We start from the raw sequence: 13129 nt of genomic DNA on the forward strand, positions 1-13129 counted from the left end.
CCTCGGCGCTCATGGCCCAATCATGGCTGTCGCGGACCCCCAGCGGAGACATCATGCATGGTAGATGTTTTATTGGGATTTTCCAGTTACTCCCTTTTCCCGATATATTCTATAGAACATCTCGTTGTGACTGTTAAAAGGACCCAAACGGTATAACAGATGGTCGGGAAATGCGTATGACTCATCGCCATGATGTCCTCCTGTCTCTTTTAGATAGAGTTTCCGCTTATGTTTGACAATTGAATGTACCCAAAGATTTTGGAATAAGTCACATAAATCAGATCAAATGATTGCAGCATGTGACATAAAATAAAACTCTTGTTACATCGGTAAATAGTATATTTGGGGTTTTTTAAAATCATTTTTCCAAGCACTTTTTTTACCAGAATGAAGATAGAGATTGTTAGATGCGATATGCTTATAACACAAACGAACCCAAAATCGTTGGGGATTCTATTTAGTTCATACGCTCAAACAATCACACAGTGTGTTTATGGACATACTTGTATGTAATTTTGCGAAACATTTTACCATGCTTCGGCAATCTTATGTTTCACTGATATGGACAAGTTTTTGAAGGTTTAAATTAACGATGGGTTGTAAGCTGTGGAGTTTTGTATTTGGTCGGTAGAATTATTATTTTTTATTATGTTTCAAATGCATTCAGTTGTTTTACCCAATTATTGTGAATGCTCCACGGGCAGGTCATTAATAAATCACATGTTATCGAAATACGTTGAAGTGCGTGTATGGACAAAACGATAGTGTGCATGTCAATGTCGAATCGAGGCAATTAGTAGATTACCAGGTGCATCCAGGTGTTACTTAGGCATGGATCTGTACCGACACTCGTTATCAGCGCTTCACCAATCCGGACGGTGACGGTGATTCCATGGCAATTCCTCAATCAAGATCCGAGCGTTGACTTACTAGTATTAATTAGCCTCCAGCTAAACGTGGTTACGATAAGGGTTTGCTGTCTATTCTGTTCGGAAGATTGTCGATTATAGATAGCGGCTCCGGGTATCTTAACGAGCTTCGAGTGCACTCGTACCAATCACTCTAGTGTCCTCAATCGACCTCGTCGCTGAAGAAGAGCTATGGTGTAACGTTGGCGCACCTGGCCACCTAGAAAAAGCTGATAGGAATAGAAATCATTCCTGCGTCCCTTACCAATTTATTGGTTTTTGTTATTCTTCCGTGATAGCGCAAGTTCCTTTTATCTGCGTCCGCGATTTCACACGCAAGTGCAAATAACAAGTACAGTGGACAAGCACTGCTGGAAGAAAACACACTTCGACACAACCAGTACACCACTTGATTGTACTGAAGCAAATGATCTTTGGTACTGGCTGTATGCGTCACCATAGGCATATGCAGGTAGTACACGCGCACTTGTTCCATATCTGTCGTTGATGACGAACGCGACGCTACGGTAAAACCACGGAGTCATCCCCTTGGTAAGTGCAAACTCGCGACATACTCTTTATTTTACGTGTGCCGCAGGTGTAAGACGTTAAGGCTATCGGAGTGCAAACACGGAATGGATCAGATAAGACCGAATTTTAGATGTCTGCCATCTCTATTTGACCGCGATGTCGTTGACGAATCCTCCATTAATTTGCATATTAACACGAGGCGTCATAATTTTGTTTCAAATATCTACGCTTGTAACACCTTAGGAGTCAGTTCAACAGGCTCTTAATTTGTGTCTTGATTCTACGTATTGGTAATTTTTCTTTTTGTAGCGTGTAGCCTTGTACCTTTGGCCTTTATGTTACCCAAAGTGTTATGCGGAGCAAACATTCCTTCAGACCAGGATATTATTCAACACCACATATCCGTCTCCCAAATGAAAGTCGGTTTCATTCTCCTGTGCGTGGTGCCAATGCAACAAATCTATCACGCTGCAGCTACAATCGCTTCGGAATCAAGACACGAGTGGGAAGCCAATGAGTATTAGTCGGATACGGGCACTCCTCAAAAGTGAATGATCCCGCAAAACTGGGTGTGTATGCTTTCGATCGTCACGACCATTGCTCCCCACAATGGAACATCACTTAAATGCGCGGCCTCGGCGGTGAACACGTGCGGCACACTTTTAGAGACAAATGCACGAATAGTTGCTAAAATGATGCTGGAGCCGTCGAAAAGCAATACTCGGTGGGAATGATGATGACGGTGCCGGCATTATCGGTGACATATCCTGTTAGTTGCGTCTGAAGGCTGGTAAAAAGATAAACACTTGAATTACTTTGTCGAGATTATGAGGTGATCGCCATAATGATTCTAACTAAAACTCCGTAGTCATAGAAATATTTTGTTTGTTTCTTAATTTTATTTGTGTTTGCTCCTTGCTTTATTCTTAATTTTGTCTTAACTTGTACTACATACAGTATAGTGTACACAATAATTTATTTCTCTCGTGGCCAACCATATACCTTGCATGCTTTTATCTTTTATTTTCAGAGTTTACTCTTTTTAAATATGAGGAGGAAACAAATAAATTCCTAACTATTTTAAAGTGAGCACAAATACAAATACGTTACTTACCGGTAACGGCCTAAAGCTGATGGAAAAATTAATCCGGTTCAAACAAAAAGGGTCAATTCGATGAAATGTTAAAAGCTGTTTTAGGTATGCTACGTTAACACGGATATGTAACTCAGGCGAAAGTTAATAATATTAGAAGTTACCAGGATTGCTAGCAACATACACAACTGCAGCAGCAAACTATATTTTCTTACTCCATTGCCACAGATGTGTGGTGTATTTTTGCATACGTTTTGTGTAATTATTTTCATCGTATAAAAACATATGACTACAGATCACAGAACATTAATGGAATTAATTAATTAAAAATAAGAGTTTATCATCCTCGATTTCTCATATGCAGTAAAACCCTACTAGTCTATTTTAATGTGCATAAAAAATCTGTGGCAAGACACTCGTTCCCTCAATTTACCTCCACAAGCTGCCATCTCAAGTCGAATCTGCCGAAAATCCACGGCACGAAGAAGGGGAACCATGGGATGTGGACTGTTCATCAAGTCATTGATAGTATTTATGTATATATTGCATCGCATGTAAGAGCTCATTTTATCGTTTAAACAGTTTATCATAAAGATGTTTAAGATGACGTCGTGACTGTATCAACCATCTGTGGAAAAAGAGAAGAAAATATTATGGACTACGGGAAACTTTACTCACAAGAGTATATAAACTAAAGACTTTAGGTAACTAAAGAATAAAGACGAAATTGAACACCGGCATTTGTTGATAATGGAAGTATGGAGGCAGAAAATAAGTGTTTGTAAGTTAGCTAGATTCCTGATTTAGAAAATCTCGCTGCGTGGTATGACCAGAAATTGCTAAAGAGGCAAATTTTTCAACTGCAAAAAAAAAAGATGATTGGATGACAAAATCGTGGTGTCTCGTTTCATTTACGGATTAAATGCTGCTGCTACAGTGAAAATCCATTGTGGTTGCTTTTTTTTTTGATAAAGTAGAGTAAGTTCATGAATTTACTTATTTGTTGGTGCCCCCCTTTTGAAGAAAATGCGTGCGATGAGGTGATTGAGGCAATCACCAGCGCCGGCACCCTCCCAAGAAACACCCTTCAGCAGTATTGGTGACTTCATTTCAATATCCTCTTGAAATGCAGGTGTTCAGCTAAACTCGCGAGCGCCGCCACGGAGCTGGCGCCGTTGAAAACATGCTCCGCCGCTACATCTCACCCCATTCGCCGCCATCCCCCCCCCCCCCCCCCTCTCCCCCCATCCAAGGTTTTGTGCACTAGGTACAAACAGAAAACAAAAAAAGGAATGTCCGTACCGATTTCATGAATGACAACGGATAGGGATGAATTCCATTAAAACGACGCAGCCGATTGGAAAATTATGGTTCAGAGAAAAGCAAGATTATTGTTGATTTTTAACTTTTTGGAGACGATCACATACATTTGAGAGATTGGGACTGTCCTTCAAGACTAGTAAGCCAACTAAAACTCCATATATCTCCATATCTGTCTACAGTCGGTTGCAGCTATGAATATTATTTTCGCACGATTTCTTAGATAACTGCTTTCTTAAAGATATCCGGATACTTACACTGGCTGCAGGTGTTGGTTCACTGATGACGGAAGAGTTCGAAACAGTGTTAATGCTGGCGTTGGTAGTGCTGGAGGTTAGGATGGTGTTTGGAGCAGCAGGTCGTACGCCTAGCGGTTGTCGTTGTCCTATCGGCGCAGATGCGTCTGATGATGCGTCTGCGTGTGCGAGTGTATTTTGCAATTCGCAGATGTAGTCTATGACGTTCCGGATAACCTCCAACTTGGACATTTTGCGGTCCTTCGCCATGAAGGGAACCAGGTCCTTGAGCTTCGACAGGTACATCTGAATCTCTGGATCATTTTCACCTTCCCTATGCCGCGGGCGTATGCGACCATTAGCAATGGCAGGAACAGAGGCACCAGTAGCACATACAGCTGTGATGGCCTTCATTGTTTAATGCTTTTACCAGATTTCGACACAAATGAGGCAGCTTTTGATAACACACAATAGCGCTGAATACTAAACTTCGTCTCAAAAGAATACCGAATATATTACACTTTACTTTATGCACACACTAGAGGGCTACTTCACTCACTCTCCGGATTTCTTTAACAGCCTTATTCGGTTAATCGTCGAGCGCCAACCAACTATAGAAAGGTACAATTATTTCACAAGATTGACTTTCAGCAGCGTTTGTTTTCATTGAAACTGAATTCACCGAGTTATGATTGGAATCGATTTATGATGAAGGTGCTTACAGAGCACTTCAACATACAACGTCCTGTTCCCACGAGCGTTTAGTGGACAATGTTCATCAGAAAGAGTCTACATGCTCGGATGCGGGAGAAATAGACTCAAATATCGTAAGCGAGAAAGGAAAAGGCGCTGACAAGAGCACTGGAGAGAAAAGAGAGAGAAGGAAGAAAGAGACATGGGAAGGAGGCTGCAAAAGGGTAACGCATGCGCACTCGCTTTAACTCGCGTAGTGCTTGAATGGGAAACTGGTCGCTCTTTCTTGCATGTCGAATAACGAATTCTCTTATGTTTTACTTCTTTTTCGTGCAACGTAATGCTGTTATGGGTATGTAAACATCACGAAATCGTCAGAAAGCATAAACTATGGGAGCGAGGTTTCAAAGCATTTTTTTCTGTTAAAAAATGGCTGCAATTGGGGTGCGTCGTTTGCTAAAGATCAGTTTTTTTTTAAATCTTGACCACATTTACCGTATCTGGATGTTTAGCCTGTACATATGCTAAAACATGTAATAGTACAACAACTGTATAATTTTAATACATATCCTCTGAGATATTTACGAATCACAGTCATTTAATTTCTTGGTTTTAGATTCGACCTTGTATTTAACCTGTAAGAATGTATTTAAACTCAAGACGAGACATCACGCGTTTAAAAAGAATGACATGAATGGAAGAAGAATGGTGCTGGGAAAGCGTAGAATTCCCACATGGAATGCTTTTCAAGGGTCAAAGGCTCGTACCCGATGCCTATGGGAAAAAAACGCATTTAGGCAAGAGGCACAAGTGTTCAAAAGAATGATCAACTGAAAGCAAGCAAGCGGATTCCCTTCAACGTATGCCTCCTACCTCAGCATGCGTGAGTCCTGTTCTTCCTGGAACATGTAAACCGTGACGGATCGCAGAGTACGAAGGAAGGCATAAACGAAGCAGAAGGCAAACCATAATCATTGAAGATTGAGCTCAAAGAGAGAATGGAAAAGAAAGGCTATCCTCCGTCTCGTTGAAAGTTCAAAAGTAGCGGTCTTGAAGGCAAGAAAAAACAAGTTATGATTTTCTCACCCTTACCTTGGATTCAATGTATCCCTGACGAAATCTGAGCGCGATGCATCTTGATTCAAGCGTTCGTGGTTGTGCACTGTTCTCTTTACCATGTTGGAGCTGGGGTTTTTCCTTCGGCTTGTTCTTTGAGAAATGTTCCTTTTTGGCCTGTCTTGTTACCCACCTTTTCTGACCCTTTTTCCTTCTAGACATTCGTTCAGCAAGGGAAATTTAGATGGATTAAGATTGTTAAAAGAGTGAAAATGTGCATTGTTTTGTAATGGATTTACATTTGCGTTTACGCATAATGAGTTAAATAGATAGTTCAGTTATAGTATATGCATTGATACTTTATTATTTTGTTGTCTTTTGAAAACTAGAAGCAAGTTCTAGACAAAAACTGGTCTAGAGAACCTGAAGGAAATTACATTACGTTAGGGCTCAAGAACTCTGTTGTTGCTTAGGAGTGTGTGATGCCGTATGCACCGATATTTTAGATGCACTAGGATAAAGAAAGATACTAGTCACGTGGCTGGCTGCATTTATTCGCGGAAAGTGAATTAGGAGAGAATGCTAGTTTAAATAATCCACTTGAACGATAGTAGAATATCGTTTTGATGCAACATAACAATACTAATGCTTGTTTGCGCAAATTTTCTCATCTCCTATTATATTTTTATTGAAAAAAGTACTGATACGGAAACGATGACACATTGTGGTTATGTTAAATTAACAAACTATGTCCGCGGGACTACATTACAGCGTGCCATACCAAAAAACTGGTACGGTCATCGGATGTAAATAATTTATTTTAGACAATATTGGATATATGTCGTTTGACATATTGTAGTGCATTTATCCTGTGAAAAATTACCCAGTTCACTTACCCAATTTAAAGTTATAGTTTCAAATTTTAAGCATAAAAACTGGCAACTCAAAGTTTAAAAATTTAAATTACGATCAGTGATAAAAATTCAAGATAGGTCGAATTACAAATTTAATGATGGTAACCCTGTTTACAGTTAACTGTCAATCTGATCACAGCAAACAGTTCAAATGCTTTGGTTACATCGTTCCAAGAAGATCTGTTCATTGCATTTATCTCAACCATGTGGAAATCACACAACGATCCTAACCTTCTAGCTACACGCACCAGAGGACCTGAGGTTGCTGCTGCCAGACGGACATTGTAAGTACACATTTTAATATGCTAAATTTTGCCGGCACATGATGTGAGAATCCGTGTTTCAACTGAATTTATTTGATTAAATCATACACCATAACTGATGCCAACACATAAACATGACTATCGTTTGTTCAGTGTTTCTAAACAAACTAATATCTAAAGAAACCTGTATTCTTATTTCAGGTTCCGTCATGCTCGAGTGAAGCCTACATGATTTAAATCACTACACGGTGTGTGGAAATCACACACCGATCCTAACCTTCTAGCTTCACCCACCAGAGTTGGACCTGAGGTTGATGCTGCCAGACAGACATGGTAAGTACACATTTTAATATGCTAAATTTTTCCGGCACATGATGTGAATATCCGTGTTTCAACTGAATTTATTTGATTAAATCGTACACCATAACTGATGCCAACACATAAACATGACTATCGTTTGTTCAGTGTTTCTAAACAAACTAATATCTAAAGAAACCTGTATTCTTATTTCAGGTTCCGTCATGCTCGAGTGAAGCCTACATGATTTAAATCACTACACGGTGTGTGGAAATCACACACCGATCCTAACCTTCTAGCTTCACCCACCAGAGTTGGACCTGAGGTTGATGCTGCCAGACAGACATGGTAAGTACACATTTTAATATGCTAAATTTTTCCGGCACATGATGTGAATATCCGTGTTTCAACTGAATTTATTTGATTAAATCATACACCATAACTGATGCCAAAACATAAACATGACTATCGTTTGTTTGGTGTTTCTAAACAAACTAAAATCTAAAGAAACCTGTATTCTTATTTCAGGTTCCGTCATGCTCGAGTGAAGCCTACTACATGATTTGAATCACCACACAGTGATAAAGGTTCGTAATTTAATTTATTAATCTTTGTTGTAAATTCACTCTTGTGAAAGAATACTGTTCGGTAAGAACAATAAGATGTAACACGTTAAACGCACGCTACACTACGGGAAAAAGCGTCAGTCGAGTTACTAGCAGTGAAAAATTAGCTTAGCGCTTAACGTGTAAACGAGATCATTATAAAATGCAAGGAAGAGCTATTATTAAAGCAAATTGATTCTTTCTCTCTAGATGCAATAACTGCTGTACTTCCCGAAGGTTCCGCAAGTATTGGGTAAACTGAAATGGTAAGGCAATGTCCATTTTTCAATGGGTGAAATTATTTTAAATGGAAGAGAGATGTTATGTATATCCGTGTTTCACATGAATTTACTTGATTTAGTTTTGTGATATTTCTGATGCATTATTTTGTACTTTCCTTTGTGACTAAGCAGATTAGAATTGAGTGACTTAAACTCTTCTATGTATATTGTCTTATTTCATGGTAATTCATCGTTCCATGGTGCTGATTGCTTTTGTGCGCGATACATCTCATCGGGCAGATTCGGCGTGGCGTCAAACAAAGCACGTCTAGGTCTGTGAATGTTTTACAAAAGTGAGTACATTTTAATTTTGAATAAATTATAAATCTAATATATAGAACAATGTTCCTATCTATGGTTTGAAAACTTACAGTGATGACATGTAATTTTTAATTACAAAAATATCTAGATATCTTTTTACTTTTCTTCGTCACCCAAGCTTAACGACTGAAATTTATCCGTGGATTTATCCGTGGACAGAGGTTGATTTCCTCAAAGCGACGCGAATTACGCATCCAGGGCGACATACATGTGTAATGCAGATGTTTGTATACAATCTAAAAATATCATTGACGGCAAGAAAATTACATCTGCCATCAGGGTCAGTTGGATATAGGCATGTAGTCGTAATCTAAAACTCGATACGACTTAGTCCAGCAGATTACCTCCGACATGATGGCTCGACGAAACTTAACAGCATAATTAAATCGGCCAGCTTTCCGGTTGGTTGGTCAAATTATAAATTTTTGTGCTATTTAAGCCATTGCGCCACTTCGTAACCAATCTTTACATGCTTCGTGGGCACGTTCACAAAGTAGATTTGGAAAAAAATAATTGTTATCCGATTTAATACCTGAAATTCTATTCGACGCTCTAATTTTCGGTGTGCTGATTTCCCTTTGTGATACTGTATGTATGCCCCAAAATGCCAACTATTTTTAGTATGGGGATAATGAAAACCGTAAGAAAATAGAACACGATGGTGGTATTTGCGGAGTTGAAGCCATGAACCAGTTCTGTCGGATGGAAACAGCGAAATGGTATACTATAGTTTACGGTGATATTTCTACCATGATTGTAACTATACAATACTTGGTTGCTTAGACTAGTACCCTACCTTAACAGGACGATAGTTTTCAAGGGATAAACCTTTAAAAACATACCAGTATTGAAGAGCAGCCAGATAACAATTTATAAGCTATTGACTAATCTACACTTGATGGCGATCAAGTCTAGCAGATTGCCTCTTACAAGATGACTCGTCGGACTGACGGGAAATTTGTATATTCTGAAAGGAATGATCTTCAACTGATCTGGTACCTGCGCAGAATGGGTATAAATGCTATTGAAATATTGAAACGTCCGCGGAACGGATCAGATGATATTGGTTTTAATCCACGACGGAACGACAAGTGTATGTTATTTCTAAGATTCAATAAGGCATAAGCCAATCGTTACTGTAGAATTATTCACACACACACAATTTACGGAAGCGGTTGCGATTTCGGTATCGCTAAATGCACGCCAATGCTAAGATTGAAGCAGAGTGCGTCACTACTACAGGCTTTTACTGTAATTTTTGGTATGTGTACAAAATGCTACAGAATGCGCGCAGTATTGTAGGTTAGTTAAATTGTTAGTTAACTTAGAGATTTAAATGTCATCTTCGAATCAATATGAGTTGTTTAACAAAGTATAACAACTCCTGCGCTTTAACAAGATTCATGTTTATGCAATTTCATAAGATGTCCATGATTCTAGTGCTTCTAACCATTGAAGCCAATGATGAATCCAGAGCAATCGCCATTGGTATGCACAAAAAGGCAAATAAGATCGCAATTGCCATCTGATTCTTCACCCTAAAAGATGCCAGCTTTGATTTAGTTTGGCTCAATGACGCGTAGTAATGATACAAATCGATATTCATCAATAAATCCCAAAGCGGTGTTAGTAGCGTTTTTTTTCAAGGTTATACTATTTACGGATGGCATAAATGGTAAAGAGGTTAACTTGAACGATCTTCCATGTAATTATAGCGAAAAAGCAAGTGGTTCGCATACGTGCGGACTTGCTGACATGTGTTAAAACATTGATCTTAATATTTGTGCAACCGATAATCAAAAATAACCACCCATTCGCAAAACAAGACCATTGCTAAAACTCTCGGTCAGTCGATCTTGATCGAACTAACTATTTCCACTTCCTGTCCATCCGAATAGATCGTTGTTACCGGCAGGTCGTTCAGTTTATATAATACGCTGCTTAGTTATAGAAAAGTTTTCGATCGACACCTGCCGCAATTGGAATGTAGTTGAACGAGCGCAGATCATAAAGAAACAAAACTCTTATTAAACCCTGCACTGAGTAAGAAAATGTGTATTTGTAAGTAGTACAGTTCAGATGCTTTTTCGATAGACCAAACTCTAGAATGTAGAATTTAAAGGGATTTCATTTAATATTTTTGTAGCTTCATTTATTTGTTTTATGTTTTTGGGTTCGTACACATTCTTTTATCATTCTGTGCAGCGGCATGATGATAGTACTAGTGAAGATCAATACACAATGTACACGTTTTGCACAATTAATCACGCATCAAAACATGACTTCATAACCAAAGCAAGCCATCGAATTTGTTATAAGGGATAACAGTTATACCAACAGAGGTGAATGTATGCAAAATAAAAACAATAAATTTTAATTTTATTATTTTTAGCACCGCCCAGAACGCGTCGAAATTTCCACACACATTTTTAAAGCATGTTGCGACCAGTTGTTGATATTTTTAGAAATTTTATCTTGTCCATTTGAATGTTGTCAGTATTGATTTTACCTCGGTCTGGAACAGACCTATCCATTAAGCATAGAGCAGTGTGTAAGTTTTTCATTTTTCCCTGTGAGAATTGTTCAACATTTCGGAGCCTCAGAAAATTTTTTCATGCTTCAACTTTTGTAATTTCTAACTTGCAGTTGTGTACGGAGATCTACAATGAGTGAAACACGGAACTTGATGACCACATTTTTCATACTTATTTTCTTGCTGCTACTCCTTTATCTAATCTACGAAGGATTTTATCAACCAGATATGTAAAACAGCACTATTGCACTAGCCAGCTTCGAATGGCAACAAATAAGCATTTAGCACTTGTTAATAACACTTTCTGCACCAGTATATTCTATCTACGATGCCATTTCCACCTTTCATCTTGATTTTCGGCAAATATATGTTTTTACGCGAACGATGTTCAACATTGTTGAACATTAAAAGCTAGGATGGCAGAGATTGTGATCATGTTTTTAATCAGAAGCGATGGATCACTTTGCATCACCGCAATTTATCTTCACCGATTTTTTTGCAACTCACTCTGCACATTAGTTAATAGAGGAATGTTCCAAATCTCAATCAACTTCTTTAAACCATGTTGTGTCCGCGCGGTAAGTTTGAATATTACAGACCTTCCTTATCGTAATGTGCTTTTCAAACGAATCTACAAAACGTTTCCGGTGCTCCACAGGTGTTGCTGCTATACAATAGTTTTGCAACTCGTACTTGGATTTTATATAGAGTGAAATACTACCGTAACATTGTGTACACAAAAGCCATGAAGAAAGAAGACAAGCTTTCAAAGGATAAGCTGGACCGCAAAGTACGACATCCTACAGCATCATTTTCTACCAAATCGATTATCATGAATCTGATTATAGCATTTTTTCTTTACTTGCTGCGGCGTACGATAGGTCTGTATATTTGTTATGCTGAAGTTTTCGCTCAAGATTAATTTGAACTTTTTTTTTTAGAAGCTGGTGGGAAAAGTGCGATTACAAAGTATAGTAAATTTATAAAATAAATGTGTATGCCACCAGACGGAACACAAATAAATATTCTTATATGAGAGTCACCTTTTGTTTATTACCACACGTGAACCAATCCGAACCATACAAGTTTGTCAGCAAATGCGAATAAAACCTATGCTGAATTTTGTCTGAAATATCAATTCAATTGGTGATATTGTATAAAATGTATTTAGAGTTACAGTAAATATGCACGTACACAGACCCTTCCCTGAATCGTCGGTTTCATCGTATTACGAGCCTTGATTGGCATAGCGTGCGAATGCTATGTTTGTAGCGAGTTTTTCCTTCAAAAATAATTGAGTATTTCGTTTGAAATTTGTTGAACACTTTCGAGCTAATTTATTCCACCTCTTACACGATTTCACAACGTCAGGGTGTTGAATCGCAAATATGTATGAATATAATTGTGTTTTTACAGAAACCAAAAAAGTATATAAGTTGTTTTTCTACGGTGATTGACATGCAGATCTTATCTGTATATTGTAGAAACCGTCAAATAATATGCGACAGCTTTGTGGGGAGCAGTAGAGCACACGTGAGAAAGTTGGTAAGGAATGTATGGTGAAAATGACTGCAGCTACGAAAGGAGAGACACGTACATCCGCACACGTACAGAAGTTATGTATTTATGTCGTAAGATGTAGCCATTTGGGCAATGACTGATAGAGAAGTTTTTGTTTTGCTCCTGATAGAGAAGTGTAATTTCGACCGATTTTGTTCTGATTTTTACAGCTCAAAATGTCAAAGCTGCTTTTGTAACAGGAGCGAAGGACACATCAGAAGGTAGCTTTAAACTCCCGGCACGCGATCCTGTTACCTTCTGAACGGGGTACCCTCCTGGTTTCGCAACGAGATAGGTGAGGCGATTCGCAAGTCGATTAGTGTGATTAAGGGAGCGTTGTACGGGATCGAAAAAAAACTTAAGTGACCAGTGAATGTTAGAGCATAAAAGTTATGTACAATAGAATTTATATCTTATACAGTGACATATTGTAATGGAAAAACGTTGTTGCAACTGGATATCAAATAAATCTTGAAAAGTAATATTTTGCCATTCGGATTGCAATTTTCGCTTGTAGT

The 13129-nt window shown here is 38.5% G+C and overlaps 2 protein-coding genes and 1 long non-coding RNA gene across 6 annotated transcripts; 2 read left to right on the top strand and 1 right to left on the bottom strand.

The window, feature by feature from the left end:
• Window positions 1–2316: 2316 nt before the first annotated feature.
• Window positions 2317–4846, bottom strand: LOC131262438 (protein extra-macrochaetae). The gene is made up of 2 exons (XM_058264441.1): window positions 4110–4846; window positions 2317–3160 (listed from the first exon to the last, which is right to left on the bottom strand). Exons 1-2 carry the CDS (start codon window positions 4500–4502, stop codon window positions 3131–3133), a joined length of 423 nt encoding a protein of 140 aa, XP_058120424.1. The 5' UTR covers window positions 4503–4846; the 3' UTR covers window positions 2317–3130.
• Window positions 4847–6959: 2113 nt separating this feature from the next.
• LOC131263341 (uncharacterized) lies at window positions 6960–13052 on the top strand. 3 transcript variants are annotated; one of them, XR_009178247.1, is made up of 7 exons: window positions 6960–7035; window positions 7216–7347; window positions 7528–7659; window positions 7840–7898; window positions 8127–8182; window positions 8438–8490; window positions 12536–13052. It is a non-coding gene; the product is annotated as an uncharacterized LOC131263341 (long non-coding RNA). The 3 variants fall into 3 exon arrangements; XR_009178248.1 differs by lacking the exon at window positions 12536–13052 and having other exon boundaries at window positions 7507–7659; window positions 8438–8558; XR_009178246.1 differs by lacking the exon at window positions 12536–13052 and having other exon boundaries at window positions 8438–8556.
• On the top strand, window positions 11096–12089 carry LOC131263339 (uncharacterized). Of its 2 annotated transcripts, none has more exons than XM_058265525.1 (3): window positions 11096–11629; window positions 11710–11932; window positions 11993–12089. In XM_058265525.1, exons 1-3 carry the CDS (start codon window positions 11468–11470, stop codon window positions 12040–12042), a joined length of 435 nt encoding a protein of 144 aa, XP_058121508.1. In that variant the 5' UTR covers window positions 11096–11467; the 3' UTR covers window positions 12043–12089. The 2 variants fall into 2 exon arrangements, with proteins under 2 accessions (XP_058121508.1, XP_058121509.1); XM_058265526.1 differs by having other exon boundaries at window positions 11996–12067.
• Window positions 13053–13129: the final 77 nt, after the last annotated feature.

Source organism: Anopheles coustani, chromosome 2, assembly GCF_943734705.1.
Source record: "Anopheles coustani chromosome 2, idAnoCousDA_361_x.2, whole genome shotgun sequence".
Taxonomy (NCBI): Eukaryota; Metazoa; Arthropoda; class Insecta; order Diptera; family Culicidae; genus Anopheles; species Anopheles coustani.